Source organism: Herpailurus yagouaroundi, unplaced genomic scaffold, assembly GCF_014898765.1.
Source record: "Herpailurus yagouaroundi ecotype Mexico unplaced genomic scaffold, PumYag 184, whole genome shotgun sequence".
NCBI lineage: Eukaryota > Metazoa > Chordata > Mammalia > Carnivora > Felidae > Herpailurus > Herpailurus yagouaroundi.
In genome coordinates this window covers 39,527,615-39,540,973 of record NW_024412415.1, presented here as the reverse complement: position 1 = coordinate 39,540,973, position 13,359 = coordinate 39,527,615, and the positions used below count along the sequence as shown (strand labels likewise).

The 13,359-nt window shown below is 56.7% G+C and overlaps 2 protein-coding genes across 4 annotated transcripts in view; one reads left to right on the top strand and one right to left on the bottom strand.

The window, feature by feature from the left end:
• Positions 1-530: 530 nt before the first annotated feature.
• SNX33 (sorting nexin 33) lies at positions 531-10,284 on the bottom strand. Of its 2 annotated transcripts, none has more exons than XM_040493317.1 (2): positions 8,090-10,283; positions 531-2,177 (listed from the first exon to the last, which is right to left on the bottom strand). In XM_040493317.1, the coding sequence occupies exons 1-2, from the start codon at positions 9,555-9,557 to the stop codon at positions 1,924-1,926; spliced, it is 1,722 nt and encodes a 573-aa protein (XP_040349251.1). In that variant the 5' UTR covers positions 9,558-10,283; the 3' UTR covers positions 531-1,923. The 2 variants fall into 2 exon arrangements, with proteins under 2 accessions (XP_040349251.1, XP_040349252.1); XM_040493318.1 differs by lacking the exon at positions 531-2,177 and adding an exon at positions 3,984-5,080 and having other exon boundaries at positions 8,090-10,284.
• Positions 10,285-10,373: 89 nt separating this feature from the next.
• The window catches only part of SNUPN (snurportin 1), a 36,650-nt gene continuing 33,664 nt past the window's right edge, over positions 10,374-13,359 (top strand). Inside the window, exon 1 of one of the 2 annotated variants that reach the window (XM_040493327.1) lies at positions 10,374-10,508. The gene's annotated coding sequence lies outside the window, so the exon portion shown is untranslated. The remainder of the gene's footprint in view (positions 10,509-13,359) is intronic. The other variant, XM_040493321.1, reaches the window with a different exon arrangement.

The following is a 13,359-nucleotide window of genomic DNA, read 5'->3' as shown; positions in this document are numbered from 1 at the left end:
TTGATTCCTGCTCATACTGACTGGGACACCGCTGAGGGCCCCGCTGGGGAGGACCTCCTTGGTTTCCAGCATGGAAGCCACCCCCGGCCTGGACACCCGGGACTCTTTGGGGAAGGACACAATTTCTGAGTCCCCTCCCACCTCTCCTGGACCAGGGCTTTCCTGAGGGCAAAGCTGGAGCATGCCTCCCTGGGGAGAGGAACAATTAGATTGTGTGGGGCATGGCCTCCTATCCCTTCCTCGGGCAACCCTCAGTCTGAAATCACAGAGCACAGCCAAACCCTAGCAGGACTCCACCCATTTGAGAGATGAGGAGAGTGAGGTCTGGGAGGGGTGTGAGTCCGGCTGGGGCCCATGGCCACCTCTAGCTCCCCAGCCAGCACCTGCCACCAGCACAGTCCTCCCCCAAATTTTAGAGGTTTTGTGCCCAACATAACCTTATAATCCAATAGCTCCCAGGGAAACTTAGGGTTCCATCCTTCCCCCACACTCAATCCCTGCAGGATCCAAACAAAAAAGCCATGCTTTTGTTATCTTAATTGCAAAAGGTTTATCAAGAAAACAAGAAAGAAAAAAGATTCAAGCAGCAGGAGCCAGGAGTGGCCATGACCTCCCAAGGGGGGGCCAGCAGTGGCACCTATCAGTTCCCCCAACCCACAGCTGGCCCATGCCCAGGCCTAGGGGGAAGGAGTAGCCCCCTGGAGGATGTAAACACGGGTGGGAGACAGCACAACCTGGCCAGGGAGGGAGCTGGGGCTGACATCACAGTGAGGCTGGCCGTGGGCGTGCGGGCCCAGGGCTTCTGGGGCAGTGGGCAAGCCAGCCCGTCTTTTTCCCCTTGGCCTTCCCTCTGTGCCACAGGAAGGGTTCCGGGAGTCACTGGGTCTGAGGACCCTGGAAGCCTGGGGCCCGAGCCTGCTCGGAATGTGGAGAGCTATTGCTGGTGAACTCAAATATCTGGTAACTTCTGGGTGTCCTTTCCAGGAAGGTGCCACCAACGTCCTGGGGTCAGTGGCCTGTCTCAGCACCTTGAGCCCAGGGTAAAGATGCTGCATGGTCCCCTAGCCAAGGGGTAATGGAGGCTCAGCAGGTGGAGGGGAGACAGGAGGGAGTTGGCCCGCAGCTCCTCCAGAGGGGACAAGGTGAGGCAGGGACAGGGACACAGGAGGAAGAAGATCCCTCCCCTCCATCACACAGTCCAGAATCTCCACCGAGGGGGCACGAAACTTACTTGGGAAAAGTAAAGGTGGGAGGAGGGGGTGTTTTCATTCCTCCACACCCTTGCCCATGCTATTCCTCTCTTCTGAATGTCCCCCCCACCCCCCCCCCCCCGCCATCTCTCATCTACTGTCCCCATTTACTGTCTGGCAGGTCTTTGTCATTCTCCAAAACACTACTCAAATATCACCTACTCTATGGAGCCTTTCCTGACCAACAGAATGAGTGGTTCTTTCTTTAAGCTCCCAGGAACCCCTTATTTACCATCAATCATTCTGCATTGCCCTCATCTGTTTCTGTGTCTGACCCTACCTCTACTGGGGACTCCCTGAGGGCAGGCATGTCGCAGTCCCGGGTGCCCAGCATCTGACCCGGAGCTGCAGCAGGCCCTGGTGCCTGCTGAATGAACGAGGGGGTGGTAGCCAGGTGAGCGAGTACTGTAGGTTCTAGGGGAGGCTAAGACTGTGGCCCGGCCTCAAGCAACTGACCAGCAGCCCAGACCTCAGCCCAGAAGCTTCCTGACCCCACTCTCACCCCTTCTGTGCCCCTACCTCTAAGGGCTGGGAGACTTCCCCGGGGGTACCCAGGACTCCTCCAAAGCCCACCCCATCCCCTCCCAGCCACTGCTGGTGTGGGGAGATCAAGAGAGCGGAGTGTGCTGCGGCGACCAGGCCCGGGGGCAGGGTGGGGGCCAGGTACACATGATCAGAGGTTGTCATACATGCGCAGCGTCTTCTCCAGCTGCTGGCCTACCCGCTGGTAGAAGAGGATCTGCTGGCGCAGGTAGTTCTGCATCATGTGCTTGAAGTCGAGCTCACGGCGCTGGTGGAAGTGGTTCATTTCAGCCTGCAGGGCGAAGCCCACCACGCGGCAGCGCCTACGAATGCCATCTGCCTCGTCCTGTGCCATGCGGCCCTCGTCACTCATGCGTTGGCTCTCCTTCACCTTGGCGAAGGCGCCTGGCACGGGCACAGTGGAGGAGGACAAGGGAAGTTAGGGCTCTGGTCTCCCCCATTTGCTCCCTATACCCTCCGTGAGCCCCCTCGTGAGCGCTATCCACCCTCCACCTGGTGTCTCCACCAGGACAAACCCTCCCCAAACCCTCACCTCCATCCAGCTCAACTCCCCTCCAAACCTGGGGCACTGCCAACAGCCCACAACACCCAGACTGTCACAGCCCTGCTGGCTGTACATTGTTCCAGGACAGGGCTGTCTTTATCCAACAGAAGCATCGTCTCTCACACTGGCTCCTGATCAGCTCAGACATCACCTCCTCCAGGAAGCCTTCCCCCCCACCACATTAGGTACTTCCCAGCATTCCCAGGGCTTTCATCTGCCCCGCTCTTACCACCCTGTGGCTGCTCCGCCTGCCTTCCTCTGGTCTGTGAGCTCAATGTCTCCGGCACCCAGGACAAAGCCTAGCCCACGGGAGAGCCCACTTGGTACATGTCTGCTGAGCTGATTCAACCTGTTCCTCACTGAACTACTATAAGGGGCTCCTAAGGGGCTCCCACCTCAGGCCCAGACTCTGAGAGGTTCTCTGTGGTACCTGAAGAGCAGCCAAGCTGGGCACTCAAAGCTCCAGAACCCCCCCCCCCGGCCCCCACTGCTTACAGATCAAAGCCCATGCCTATTCTCCTAGCTGTGAGGTCCTCTGGGAATTGGCCCCATGTTCATCAAACTCACCCTGCTCTTTCCTACCTTTGCACCTCCACCTGCTAGATCTCTACACACAATTTAAGGCTCCCAAACAGGCTCAGGGGCCACCTCCACACCAGAGCCTCCCCCAGTACCAAGGCAGAATGCCTCTGGACCCCTCTCCAGGCTTCTCCCCACCCCCATCACACTATTGACTCTAAAACAGCACCTCACAGGCCACCTGGAGTTTTCTTTTGTGTGCGTCTCCCCACAAACGGGCCCAGCCCCTCCCCACACCAGCCTAAAGGGACCAGAGGAAGCCCTAGTCATAACCAGGTGACAGATGGGGGACGGGGGATGAACCTGGGCAGGGGATCCAATTTAGAAGATCTGAATGAATCAGCAAGCAGTTGGTGAATGAATTTCAGCTCTGAATTAACAGGCACTTGGCTAATTGTGCATCAAAGGCAGTGGGGACAGGTGCCGGGAGGAGGAGGCAGTTCGCCTGTGCCTGGCACGAACTCCTCGCGGGGCTGCAGGGAATCCACTGTGCGCAGAAGAGTAAGGCTGTGGGCAGGGTTGGCACAGAGGAGAGAACACCCCCGGGCACTTCAAAAGCATCCAGGGCACACCAACAGCATGCCGGGGGCCTTGAAGATGTACTCTTTTTACTCTCACTCAAGATGTCCGATGCATTCAAGATTCCTTTTTTTGGTCATTCACTGTATGTCAGGCCCAGGGCTCTACATGCTGGAAATAACTCCAGAAGGATTTAGAAGGAGTAGTTAACAAGCAGTTATGCAAGCAGTTGCATATTAGTTAGCAAGTGCACGGCTAACTGGCTAATAATGGCATCTGGGGTAGACAGTCGCAAGTCTGGAGAATCTCCAGGGCCGCTCACACAGCACTCAGAAGAACTCTGCAGTCACCAGTTCCCAACCCACTCAGTCCTTCTGCCACCTTCCTTGAGCCACCTCCCGCCTCCTGTTCCAGCCCCGCTGGCCAGACCTGGGCAGCAGAAGAGGGCTCAGCCCAAGGCCCAGGATGAGGACCCGATAAGAGACTTCAGAGCTAAAGAGGTCCTAGATGCCAGCTGCCCACCCTCCACCCCCACCCCTACCCCACTACTGTACAGAGGAAACCGAGGCCCTGACAGGAGGACTTGCCTAGGGGCTCCCAGCCTCCTTCATGCCCCTCACACGGGGGATGCCTGGCCCAGACATACCCCTCCTCAGTGGATACTGCTTCTACTGCAGAGGGTTCATACCCAGCCACCCCATTTGTGTGGGGCCCCCAGACAACGACAAGGATCCTACCTGAAAAGGAGACACTAACTAGCCTGGATTCCACCTGCCTGAAAAAATCTCAGTGCACTAAGGGTGGACCTGTATTCAAGAAGGCTTTTCTGGCCTTGGAGGAAAGAAAGGCTCCTTTTGTTGATGAGGAGACAGAGGCCCAAATAATAGAAACAAATCTACTGCAACTGCTAGGTATCCACAGACAGGCAGGGAGCCAAAGATGGGGGACAAAAGCTGCCTGGGGGGGGGGGGGGGCAGAGGTCCCACCCTGCTCTCTGTCACCTCTCCACCCTGTGACTCAGATCTGGGGCCGGGACCAGCTAACACTAACGTACCCCAGAGACAGGCTGGGAGTCAGGGCTCAGGCCTGTCTAGCATCCCTGCTACATTCCATGTAGGACTCAACCCAGGGGAGCCTCCTGCCCTGGCAGGTGTCCTATAGGCCGGATCCTATGAACCAGGAAAGGAGGCTGAAGCTTCAGAGCCCCAGGGTCCCAGACATATTTCCTAAGATCCTACCTTAATCCATGTTGTCCCCACCTCTCGGAGGTAATTACCCGGCCCCCACCCAGGTCAGGGACAAGAGGTCTGAGTCCTAGTCTCAGCTGTGTCACCTCCAGCAAGCCACTGCTCTTGCTGGGCTGGAGGTTTCTCAGGTGTCAAAAGGGACAGGCCAGACCAGATCTGATGCTGCTGACAACTGCCCTTGGTGGTATAGTACTCTTGGAAAAATGGGATAATGGTGCCTGCCCTATAGCATAGTTGAGGTTTAACTTGAACTCGTCTGTATAAAGCACTTAGGATGGCACCTGACAGAATAAGAGCTCAAGAGAGTATGCGCAAGCGTGTGTGGACTGCTTCTCAGTGACAGCGACAATCAGCTGGTGGGGGCTTGTAGCGATATGATTCTCTTTATTTATGGAAGCCTAGGAGGGGAGGGAGAGAGAAGGTTAGGTGATGGCCCAGAACACAGGGTTCGGACCCACTCCTCCCCCAGACAAGCACTTGGTCCTGCAGGGGACATTCTACCTTGGCCAACCTGTGAGTCCCATGGTCCCTCCACGTACGTTCTGCAGCCCTGGGCCTGCTTCCGGCCCAGCAAGGATGCCAGCTGAGTTAGCAGTGCTAAAGCACCCAAGCCTCCCTCGTCCTTCCCCTTCTGGCTCATGCACATATCCCTGGGGGAGCTCCTTACCCCATCTGTCAGGCACAGGGGAAACAGCCTGGGCTGTGCAGTCAGACACCCCTGGGCCCCAATTCCTGCTCTGCATATCATCCCACCTTATTGTAACCTCCCTGGCTTGTGCTGAGCCTTAGGACATAGCCCTACCCTGGCTGGCTCTCAGGTAGGGGCCCTGGACGGTCACTGTTTCCCCTTATCCCAGATCCCAGGGTAACTATTACTAGGGCCCCCTTCATCCCCAAAACTTCCCTGGCTTAGATGGTTAATTATACGGTTACTCCTCTTAGGAGACTCCTGGACTGAGCTCCAGGGCCCGGGCCAGTGGGCAGACAGACTGGTGGGCTTCATCTCAGTGCCAATCAGGCTCCATGACCCATTTTACTAAGGTGGACACTGAGGGGAGATAACGCTCTCACGGTCATCTCAGAGGCAACATTTGTCCAAATCCTGGTCTCCTGATTCCACCTGAGCCTCCCATCAGTTTCCTTCCATGGCCTCTGCCACACTCTTGCCATCTTTCAGATGTCCAGACAGACTAGGTAGAATTCTAGGGACCCAAGGCCCAACTTTCCTGCTCCTTTCTCTGAGAAAGGGTTCCACCCACACTGCCAGCATGGAACCCCTCCTCCCCCCATCAGGCTGTGGTCCCCCAAACCTGCCCAATTCTGTCTCAGCCAGATTCCAAGCCTCTCTCCCTAACTTGCCCGACCATGGGCCTAGGAGTAGCAATGCAAAGCCCAGAAGAAGGAAGAGTAAGCCCAATGGGCTTGGTCTATTGAGGAGGAGTCCTCAGGGTGAGAGAAGATGGGTTAGCCTCTGCCTAAGGTTGAATGCACCAGCCCAGAGGCCTGTTGGGCCCACACTCTCAGAAAGACCTCAGGTAGAAGCCCTCTCAGCTCTGTCTCCCTGCCCCAGAATCAGAAAAGCCCATCCAGATTTACTTCTTCCTGCTTCAGTACAAGCCTGGGAACTCTGGCTGGGTATGGGATTGCCTTCCTCCCCCCAGCTCTGCCCAGGGCGAGGTCCCCAGCAACTGCACAGGGGCAGCTATTTAATCACTGTGCCCCTGCTTTCCCCTGCCACTGCCCACACAGAAACACGCCATCCGAGGAGCTGGCCGAACCGGCTTTCCCAGGCCGTAGCACAGCAGCGAGAGTGGCTCCACTTCCGCCCAGGGAAACACTTGCCCCACTGGGCCCCAGCCTGCCAGCCGCGTCCCAGCCCTAGAGCTCAGACTCAGCTCTAAGGCATCACTCTGTTTTCAACCAGACCCTCCCCAGAAGTCTCCTGTCTTCACCCCCTTGGAGGCCTGAGAGCTCACTAGATCTACCCTCCCTTGTTTTCTAGATCAGGAACCTAAGGCCCAGAGAGGGGAAGGCGCTTCCCAGGAACACACAGCAGATGGAGGACACAGTCCCCACATGTCTCCTGAAGCTGATAGAAGAGGGGAGGAGGATAGGAATGTAGAGGTGAGGAAAAAGGGCAGAGATGGAAAGCAGGAAGAGAAAGTGAGAGGAGAAAGGAGCCCAGGAGCTGGATAAGTTCTAGAAGTCAATCTCCCGGGAAAGTAGAGCAGGGCTGGCTTACTCCCGACTCTCCTGGATACTGAGGCAGAGCTTAGTGTTTGCTGTCCCCCAGGCTCAGTCCAGAGGTCTGCCTCCTGGCCCCACCCAGAGGAAAACTCAGCACCAAGCCAGGCCTGACCTCAGGGCCTAGGGGCCAGGGAGCCAGCCCCACGCCCTGCAGACGTTCTTCCTGAGTTACCAAGCAGCCCCGGGGAGGACCACACCTCTCTCCTGACATCTGCCCTGCCTGTGGTCCCCAGGACTCAGCCACCTGCCAGGTCAGCCCCTAACTCACTGCTCAGGCAAGAGAATCCAGGCTCAGGAAGGAGGAGTTAGAGGAGCCATGTGGGTAGTGCCCTGGACCCCTGTTCCTCCCCTAGACCAGCCCGGGTGCCCCTAGGTGACCCGAGATGAGTCACTTCCCTGGCAGTTCCTTGACAGCCCAACATTAACAGACAGAGGCCCATCCTGTCCCTCCCCCACAGAGGGGGGCCATGAGAACTGAAAACACAGCTGGGCTTGGGAATTGGCCAACAGGGACGTGTCCTTGGGGAGGCGAAGGAGGAAGGGACAGTCTCAGCTGGGCCAGGGACTCCCTGTGCAACCACTCTTCTAGGACACCAGCTTCTTCATCTGCAAAGCGGGGACAGGGGGCCTCCCGCACACAGACAGGGAGCTCACAGATAGGGTATGCAGCGGGGAGACCAGGCTCTGAAGCCGCAAGGGCAGGGAGTGGAACTTGTGAGGAGCGGGAAGGCAGGCCCCACTCTGTGCTCTTGTTATCTGTGTCTGTGGCCCCCGTAAGCCTGTGTGCTCCTCAAGGGCAAGGCCTGGGCCTCGGTCATCTCCGCGTTCCCAGACTCAGCCTGATACCTTGATGGGCTCGGCACATAAATGGACAGATGAGCAAATGAGACAGAAACAGAAAAAATGAAGGCACGATCAAACAAATGGACAACAAAAGGTAAACAGCGAGCTTCATGAGGTCAGCAACCAGAGCTGACCAGGAACAATAATATCTCCTTACACCTAGCCACACAGCAGATGCTTGACGCACTGTTGAATGAATGAATGAATGAGACAGAAAGACTAGATGGGCTGCTCCATTGCTCTAGGCCATCCTCATATCCCCAGTGCCCAGCAGAGCGCAAACTTAGCAAGGGTCTCTTGCCCACTCTGGCTCTTACCTTTCTGCAGGTGGATGATGTCAGGGAAGTTGGAGAGCAGGCCCTGGTAGAGAGAGAGCGTGTCAAGCATCTGGAAGAGGTCGTTCTTGGGCTGCTCAGCAAACATCTCACCCACAGCTTCATAGGTACGGCCCGTGTGAGAAATAGCACTGTTGAGGGCCTCGGAGCTAAAGGGGGGGTCCAACTGGAAGGCATGACTGATGGCCTGGAAGGCATTGCCCAGCTTCTGGAATTCCTTGCGGAAGCCCCCCACGTGCTTGCGCACCAGCTCTGATGCTACGGTGCTGAGCTGCAGGACACTGTCGTCCATCTTCTTGCTGAAGGCCTTGAAGGTGTCCACACGGTCCTCCACATCCTGCAGGTCCTGGTGCTCTGTGGGGATCTGGAAGGTGAGCAGGAAGCTGGCACCCACCATCTCATCCTTCTCTGCCCTGCGTTTGCCCATCTTCCACTGCTTGTCATCCAGGCAGCTGAGGAAATGCTGGAAGCCCTCATACTGGGACAGCACGGGGTGGCTTGTCATGTGGTCCATCCAGAGGATGAGCCGACGCTTCCGCTTCTCAATAAAGTCCTCCTCGAAGCGGCCTGTGGCCTGCTTCTCTGGCAGGTGGGGAACGGAGATGACAGTGAACTTGTGCAGCAGGCGGTTATAGAGCCAGTCGAAGTGTTTGTAGCGCCGGTAGACTGGTGAGCCAGCGTGGGTAGGTGTGAGCTTGTAGGAGATGTAGCTTTTGATGCCCTTGAATTTGGTCTGTTTGGTGGGGTCCTCCACTGAACAGGCAAACGGGTGGGGGTTGGCCTTCCACTGGGGGCCACGAGGGCCCATTTCAATGGAGTATGTCTCGGCGATCTTGGCCATCATGGGCACATCACCCAGGATAAAGGCCTCCACCCCAGAGCGCACGAAGCACGAGAAACGGTTGAGGTTACGTCCCACCACACTGCCACGCTTGGCAGATGCCAGACTGTCCTGTCGCTCCAGGGGTGGCTTGGGCCGGTAGGCCATGTGCTGGCTGGGGTAGGCACCAGGGTAGGAGAGGTTGAGAGGGGGGTGCCCGTTGGTGCCCAGCCCACCGGCCCGAGGCTCCTCCACCACTGTGCATCCATCGTCCCAGTCATCCCAGTCATCATCATCGTCTTCCTCGAAGCTGCCCTGGTGCGAGAGGAAGCCACCACCACCACCACTCCTGGAAGGACTGGCCACACTGGAGCTGTCATACAAGCTCACCTGGGTGCCCAGAGAGCCTGGGCTGCTGGAATAGTCGGCATGGTTGGAGCTGGCACCAGAACGGATGATCTCTACGTAAGAGGCAGGGAAGAGCCCTGTCTCACCACGGCTGTTCTGGCCCTGCAGCCAGCCATCCAGCGAGGTCTCACTGAAGATGACCAGGTCCTCATCCTGCTGGATGCTGATTTCCTCTTTGTTCTCGCTGCGGAAGTCATAGAGGGCTCGGCCTTTCAGTGCCATGGCTGGACCCGTGGTAGAGAAAGAAGAGGGGAGGGTCCTGCCCAGAGCTGAGAATGCACGGGCAGCTCAAGGCCTGTCACAGCAACTCAGTCTGTCAGCAACCTAAGCTGGGGTCTCAGCACCCACAGATGCTGTCCAGCCTCCCACTATTCAAAACAATGCCCATTGCCCATTAACTGCCCTATTAGTATTAGGTCTCCCAGCACGCTCCTGTGATCAGGGAGGGATCATGTCCATAATCCTCCTCTCTTCCCTTGGCAACCCCAGATCGGGGAGTCTCTCCTTCCTCCCACTCCCAGAAGAAAAGCCAAGTGACTCGGAGAAATCAGCTCTGAGAGGGCAAGAATTCGCTTGACACTTTCCACTGGAACAATGTTCTAAAATAGAAGAGAATCACTCAGAAACCACCGTTCCAGAAACCCTGGGCAGCTCTGGCTCCCATATCCTTCTGGCTCCTCAGGCCTTGGGAGGCTCTCACATTCCTCTGTAGATCTGCTCCTTCCTCCTTCCTCCTCCTCCTCCTGGGCCACTGGGTTTTCAAAAATCCAGAAAATCCAAGAGGGGCATGGAGAAAAGCAGCAGCCTCTTGAATCTAGTCCAAGGGTGGATGTGTCCGGCTTCACAACGAGCCAGGCCGGGGAAAACAAGGACTGAGGCTTACACAACAGGCCGCCAACTCGTCGACCCCGGCGGCCTGGCCTGGTCTGGCCCGGCTCTGGCCCTGGCCCCCCGCCCCAGACCCAGTCCCCAGTCCCCAGCCCCCAGCCGGTTCAGGAGCCTTCTCCCCGCCTCCCAAGTGGCCGGCCCCCACCCTAGGGAAGGAGGGGGCGCGACGAGGCGCTCTGGCGACTTCTGGCCACTAGCTGAGTGGCCTCTTTTGTTTGCCTATTTCCTCAGCAGTTTCTGAGCCTGAAGCTGACCCTGATCTGAGTCCACGGACCTCGTCCAAAGGTAATCCCCGCGGTACCCGGTCCCGGAGCGCAGGTCGTACAGACCCCCAACCCTGGCGTGCACGCACACACTCAACAGGAGTTTGGGGAGTGCGCTGCGGCGAGCAGATGGTGCGCCCGGCCGGCTCGCTGTCCGTCCTCCGCTCTGCCCCGCGGGCTCCGGCCGGTGGGCGGCGGGCTGAGCCCCCAGCCCGCCTCCGCGTCCAACACTCGCAGTCCCTCTGCGCCGCCAGCGAGAAGCTAGCTCCAAAACAACAGAAAAAGGGATTCCGGGAGGTGGCGTCCGGAGAAAGGAGGGAATAGCCGAGGGGGGGGGGGGGGGGGGGGGGGGGGAGAGGGGGGGAAGGAGGAAAAGCAGGCTGGGGAATTGGGCAAACTCCACAGCACTTCCGTGCGTCCTGGCTGGGCAGGGACAGCCCGGCTCCGCCCTCCCGCGGCCTGGGGCTCGGGCGCCGGGGCCCCCGCCTACTCCTCGCTTCTTTCCCTCTGGCGCTCGCCCGCACTCGCCCGCTCCCAGATCCGGCTGTGGGAGGGTGACAGCGACCAGCGCTCTAGGGGGCCGCGATCCCCCAAGACCCCCGCCCGTCCGCCCTCGCTGGGAAACACCTAGAGCCCGAAGGGCTCGAGCTCCGCTCCGCGCCGCCGCCGCCACCGCCACCGCCGCCGCCGCCTCGCCTTCTGGGCTCGGTCACCCTCTTGCCTTTTCCGTGACGCAACTGGAGGAAAACTCCGAAAGTTTGCGAAGTGCGGGCTTGCGAGGAGGGCGCCAGAGCCGACACCCGGGGTTGGGGGTTAAGGAAGAGGGCTAGGAGGGAGACCCGCCGCCGACGCCTCCTCCCACTCCGCTGCCTCCCCCACCCCCACTCCGGCGAGGCTGGGCGACACTGGGCCTTGGGGCAGCCTAGGGATTGTTCTCCGGAGGGGGACCCAGAGTGGGCCCCGGAGTCAGCGGCGTCCTCTGGGAAGAAGCCTTAGAGGCCTGGGATACTGGCCGCTACAGGTCCTACTACCTTAGCCAGACAGGGCTGACAAGGGAGACTTCCTTCAAAGGGAAAGACAAGACCCTACATATGTAGCAACAGGGAACAAGTTTAGGCAAGACCCAGTTCCGTGATGCTTTACGCAGACTGGATTTTCTCCTATAGGCCATCAGCAGCAAGGAGAGAGGGGTGGTCCGCGGAGGCTTCCAGGAAGAGGCAAGGGGGATTTGACCCTTGGTTGGCCCATCCAGAACACTTTGGGCACTAACAGGCACTGTCCTGGGCACTGGGGATTACAACACAAGGAGGCAGTAGGTTGTGTCCCCCCTCTAGGGTTTACAGTCCACCCTCTTGTCCTTAATTCGTCTATTCTGTGTCTGTCTCGTTCATTAAATCATGCATCCAAGAAAACATTAACTGAGTAATCAGTTCTGTATCAGGCCTCCTGGATACAAAGTCAAATAAGACATTGTCCTTACATTCCAGAAGCTCAGATATGTCCAAAGTCAAATAAGACATTGTCCTTACATTCCAGAAGCTCAGATATGTTGGGACAAGTAAACAGATAACTCCCCTACCCAGTGTGACAAGTACCCTGCAATGTGCATAGGAGGGCACCTACCCCAGCCTGGGTGGAGCAAGGATCAAGGAAGGCTTCCTGGAGGAGGAGGTACCTAAGGTGAGACAAAAGCTTCAGCCCCTACTCCTCTTCCTGGCTGTGCCCTGGAAACTTGCCTACCCCTTCTAGCTAGACCTTCCATTCTGTCTTCCTACTTGTTGCAGATTAATTGGCATAAGGTGGAGCTGTTAAATGTGGCACCTTCGGCTATTTTGAGGGGTGAGATTTGCAGGCCTCTGGCTCCAAAACCCAATTTCATTGGTGCAGTGAGTAGATCCAATTCCCTATGCAGGGCTGGCATATGACCTGAATAAAGGCTTATGTACAAACCCCAGAAGGGCAGGTATTAATTTTTTTTTTAATTTTTATTTGTAATTAAAGTTTGGTTGACATACAATATATTAGTTTCAGATGTACAACAAAGTGATTTGACAATTATATACATAACCAAATGCTCACCTCAGTAAGTATAGTTACCAGCACAGAAATACAACTGTCAGGTAGACCTGAATTTTTGCATCAATAGATCAAGGCAATTTGGGCCACTCCTCACAAAGCCCTGTTACCAGAAGGTTAGCTCAGTGAATCTAGAAACCCCTTGAAGAGGGGATGGTGTAACAAGTTTTTCAGCCAAGAAACATTGAGATATTGTCCCCCCACAATAGGGCCAGCCTTGAGCTTAAGGATTCAGGTTATCCTGTTTCTCCTACAACCAGAGCTGAAGTATGTTTCCCCCAGCTGCTTTTGGGATACTGATTCTCTGTGATCTCTCTTGGGTTCAGATAGCCTCTCTTCAAGCTGGCCCTAAAAACAGCAACTACTTCATTAGTGCCAGACACCATTGTAAACATTTTACCTTTATTAGCTCCCTTAATACAATCAATGGGATGTCTGCTCATCCACCTAGGATCCTAGTCTTTAGTTGGTTCCCAAACACCTCAGTCACACATTCACAGACCAACCATCTTGGATTTACTCCCACACCTGTTTTGGGTGGGTTTTTCTAACTCTCAGGGACCACCCTTATTTCCAGGTTCTTGGGGGAAACTCTCTTGATGCTCACAGAGATTTCCATCCAGTATAGGTATCTTCCATTCCCTTCCTTCCAGTGACCTTCAAGCCTAGGGTAATGCAGACCCCTAGTTACGAGTCTCAGGAAACTGCACTTTGTGGCTTCCCTACACCCTGCCTACTCCCTTACGACAAAGTCCCTTTACTCAGTTCTCACATTATTCTAATTGGAGTGTGTTCTC